Raw genomic sequence first — 4,634 nt, forward strand, 5'->3', positions numbered from 1 at the left:
AAAAGAAAGAAAGAAAGAACGAAAATAAAAATCACCTAAAATTCCTCACAGATGTAATCACACACAGGAGAGAGCATGACCATTCCAGTGGTGCATTTAGTCCCCTCAGCCCTATATATCTATCTAAATTACCCACAGGTAAGTGTTCTACTGCTGAGCTACACATTCTGAGCCCATGTTATGATTGTTAAAGAACATATGAAGATCTAGTGTATGGGTATGCTAGATTTTATTTTACAAATATCTTGCAAATTGATGAGTTTGTTGGACATGTTAGTATATTGGCAAAAAAGATCCCTGTACCCAGACTTTTGTGCAAATCTCTTATTATTTTCTTAGCACAAATTCCCAGAAGAAGCATGAATGGATCAAAGGACATTAATAGCTTAGGTTTTTGTGTTTTGTTTTGTTTGACATAGGGTCTTGCTATGTAGCCCAGGCTGGCCTTGGACCTTGGTGTTCAGCCTCCATAGTTCTGGGATTACAGACCTGCATAATTTTTTTTTTCTTTTTGATATTTTGTGCCAGACCCCTCACCAGAAATGCTGGTGAGGTATATGAAAGTACTGCTTTTTTTCCCCAAATGGTCTCCTTTATTAGATATTGTTAATTCTTTTTATTTTTTTGTATTTTAGGACAGGGTCTCCAGGGTCTCTAGGGTCTTACTGCATAGATTGGCCTCCCAAGTGCTGGGATTATAGGTGGGCACCACCACGTCCAGTCTCAATTGCCATCTGAGCACATCCTGGGGGCGGGGGCGGCACGGCAGGCCTGGAGATGGAACTCCTGGCCCCTGCATCTGTCTAAGCAGGCATTTTAATCCACTGAGCTATTTGGCCAGCTCCCTAATTCTATTTTGAATTTCAAACTAATACAGTAGTTTTTTAATTTACCTGTAATTTTTAAAAAATAAAATCGGGCTGGGCAGATGGCTCAGTGGAATAAGCGCTTCCCTGGCAAGCTCAAGGACCTGAGTTCAATCCCCGGTTCCGCAAAAAAAAAAAAAAAATCTACCTGTAATTTACAATCCTTCAAGCAGAGCTTCATATATTTCTAGATTGGGGGAGGGTACCTGGGGATGAGCTCAAGGCCTTTCTTTTTTTTTGTGGAACTGGGGATTGAACTCAGGCTCTTTGCTTATTCTACTGAGCTATCTCCCCAGCCTTTCCACTGATCTACATCCACAGCCTTTTTAAAATTTGGAGACAGGGTATCACTCACTCACTCAGTTGCTTAAGCTGGCTCAAATTTGTGATCTCCCAGCCTCATCTTCCTAGAGTGTATCACCATGCTGACCCCCCTTTTTTTTTTTGGTGGTACCAAGGATCGATCTCACTACCTTGCACTTGCCAGGCAGGCGCTTATACCACTGAACTATCTCCCCAGCCTGCCTTTGTTGCTTATTTTTGAAACAGGATTTGTCTATGTTGGCGGGGCTGGCCTCAATTTGAGAGCCTCCTGCCTCAGCCTCCATACCTCACACCTGATGAAAGGCACACCCAGCTGTTTATGGACTTCTTTGTTTTTGGAACTGGGGATCCAACTCCAGGCCTTGGTAGCCCAGGCTGGTCTTGAATTTGCTGCAATCCTTCTGCCTCAGCCTACCAAGTGCTTAAATATACATATTGAACTCAGGACCTTGTGCTTGCCAGGCAAGCACTTATTCCACTGAGCTATCTCCCCGGCCCCCAAATGTACATTTCTTTGGTTATTAGCAAGTCTAAACATTTTCTCACATTTACCTATTTAATTATATCTGGTCTTCTGTGAATCTTGAACTCATGCTTCTTGTGATATTCTCCAGGCATTTCTAAAATGTGGATAGATCAGCCCATGTTTGGGGTGACCAAGATCAGCTGTGGCCTGGCCCTGGAGTTTGGCCTCATCCTCACCATCTGGTTGCATCTGTCTTACCTGCCCAAACTGAAGAAATTGCACTCTTTCTGCCTGATTGGGATCATTTTGAGCTTCTGTGAAGGTACCCCTGGACCCAGCTCTGAAGAAAGTCCTTAGTTTTCCTAATCCATGTCTTCGTAGGGCACTTATTCCTCTTCTTTCAGGGTGGTATGTGGGTTTTGAGGTTTTAGGAGAAGAGATTTGAGAGTTGAATTATGTCATTGCCTGGTCACTGGAGGGCTCAAGGTGGAGAGGTTGATTCCCATGAGACTCTGAGGCCATACGCTCTGTGGCCATGGAAGTTGGGCTTAGTAGTTTTAGCTCAGCAGACAAGGAAGGGCCCCCTGTGGGATTCTTGGGTGAGAAAAAGACTTCACTCCCTGTTGCCTAGCTACCTTCACTTTCTTTACCCTCCTACTGTTCGCTGTTAACCTCTGGACGTTTGAGTTGAAGAAGAATATATCCGTTCCCCTTGGCTGGAGCTATCTCATTGGTTGGTTGGCATTTCTGCTATATGTCACGTGTGGTGAGTAGCCAGGAGAGTCCGGGGAAGGAGGGGATGCGGGTGGGGCAGGGCAGAGGAGGTGTGGAGGGAAGGGTCAGGTTCTTGGGGATTTATATCCTTCTTGGTCTCACCCTGCTTGTCGCGCTTCATTGCGCTCTCCGCTTTCCCTTCTCCCACCTCGTCTTTCCCAGGGGTCCTTTGCTACTTCAGCTATAGAAGTATCTGGAGGCCCCTGAATCGTGTCCTTGGTGGCATGTCCTGTGCGCCATTTCCAGCTCAGTGAGAGAACTTGTGAGTCAGCGTTCGACCTCAGACCTCTACCAACCTGGATCCTGAGCAGCAGGATCCATCTCTGTCGTCAAGTGCTGCCTAGATTCATCTAAATCTCTCTCACCATCCTCATCCACAGCCTTTAGTCAGGTTGGATCTCATCGTTGTGAGAAATGAGGAAAGGAGGATTTGGGGCCAAGGTTTCACTCCTCTTCCTTGTTTCTACCTGTAGCTTGGATGGTGTGGAATAAATTGTCCATCTCTTCTCTACTATTCTGGCAGTTGCTGGGACAAATTGGAGGGAGAAGAAGGGAAAAACAAGCTTATTTCTGGATGGGAACATTTCAGTACCATTTAGTTGCTAAGCCTGCCCAGTTTTTACCAGAGCATACCTGTACACAGCCCAACGCTTCTTAATAGCTAAGCTCCACACTTCATGGGGCCGGGGTAGAAGTACTTGCCTGGCAAGCGCAAGGGCCCGAGTTCAATCCCTGGTTCCACAAAAATCCACACTTCGTTACTGCATCCCAACATTTGCCAGTTAGAGGGCAGGAGGAACTACAGTACATTAGGAGAGAGAGATCACTTTGGAACTTACTGGTTTATTCACCATGAAAAAATCAAAAGCAAAATGACCCCAGATGAGAGGCAGGTTGAGCAATAGTAGCACAACAGGAAGGGCGGCTGTACCGCACAGATAGTTGGCTCAGAAATGCCTGGGAAGCAGTCCCACACTGTGTCCAGCTCAGATGCCTGAGAACTCCCAGAGCCCTGCGCTTTGGATACTCACACCATCGCTATTGCCACCAGCACCCTTTGCTTCCCTGTGGCCATTGTCACCCTCCACTCCAGGCTCCCACACTCGCTACCTGAAACATGACAAGAAAAAACAGGGCTAATCCTAAGACCAACAGAGTGATCGCACATTTGGTTATAAATGTGCTAGCAATAGCAATCAGGATTTGGACAGCTTGGTGGGTGTGGTGTGATTCCAGTACTCAGGAGGCTGAAGCAAGAGTGTTGTTGTGAATTCAAGGCCAACCTGGGCTATAAGTGATTTCAAGACCAGATTGACTTCCATAGTGAAACCCTGTCTCAACACAAACAAACAAACAAACAAAAAAGGATTCATCTTGCCTAAAGACATTGGCCTGCCAGGAAGGCACCTGTGATTGATATTTATCATATATATTCCTCCATGTGGAGACATGGTATCAACAAACTTTAAGACTGTACAGATGGGCTGGGGAGATGGCTCAGTAGAATAAGCACTTCCTTGGCAAGCTCAAGGGCCTGAGTTCAATCCCCAGTTCTGCCAAAAAATAAAAATAAAAGACTGTACAAAAAAATTGTGACAGGGTTATATATATATTTAAAATATATGTATTAAATGGAACTATATAATGCTAATAGATAAAGAGCAGAATTTTAAAATTTGAATTAATTAGTGTAGTACTGGGAATTGAATCCAGGACCTTTGCACTGAGCTAAATACCCAGAATTTTAAAAATATATTTTGAAGGCAGGGAGATAGTTCAGTGTCATAAGCACTTGCCTGACAAGCTCAAAGTCCTGAGTTTGATTCTTGGTATCAAAAATAAATAAATAAAATTGAGACAGGGTCTTGCTAGCTCCCAACGCTTCTAGAACTTGTGAGCTTTCTGTTTACCATGAGGTGAGAGGACCAGCATCTGTAGGTCCTTCCCCATTCCTTTTCTGGCTTACAGCCAGTCAACTATGGACTGAAACCTCTATAAGCTCAGAGTCAAAAATAAAACCCCTCCTCCTCTAAGTTGCACATATTGGGTATAGCGTCTATGCAACAAGAAAATGACTAACACAGACTACCAAGTCCTTTCTGTGATGCTCTCTGAGCGTGTGGTTCACAAGCCTTTGGGACTGGTTCACACAAGGAGCTTGGAAAGGTCAAGAATGCTATAAACTAAACTTTTTTTTTTTTTTT

General features: G+C 44.5%; 1 protein-coding gene across 1 annotated transcript in view; it reads left to right on the forward strand.

The window, feature by feature from the left end:
* The window catches only part of Odf4 (outer dense fiber of sperm tails 4), a 4,722-nt gene extending 1,906 nt beyond the window's left edge, over positions 1 to 2,816 (forward strand). Inside the window, exons 3-5 of the mRNA XM_023723180.1 lie at positions 1,805 to 1,978; positions 2,288 to 2,422; positions 2,677 to 2,816. Of these exons, the coding sequence (XP_023578948.1) occupies positions 1,805 to 1,978; positions 2,288 to 2,422; positions 2,677 to 2,684 (317 nt within the window). The 3' untranslated portion in view covers positions 2,685 to 2,816. The remainder of the gene's footprint in view (positions 1 to 1,804; positions 1,979 to 2,287; positions 2,423 to 2,676) is intronic.
* The last annotated feature ends 1,818 nt before the right edge of the window (positions 2,817 to 4,634 follow it).

The sequence above is a fragment of the Octodon degus genome, unplaced genomic scaffold, assembly GCF_000260255.1.
Source record: "Octodon degus isolate 3935 unplaced genomic scaffold, OctDeg1.0 scaffold00098, whole genome shotgun sequence".
Taxonomy (NCBI): Eukaryota; Metazoa; Chordata; class Mammalia; order Rodentia; family Octodontidae; genus Octodon; species Octodon degus.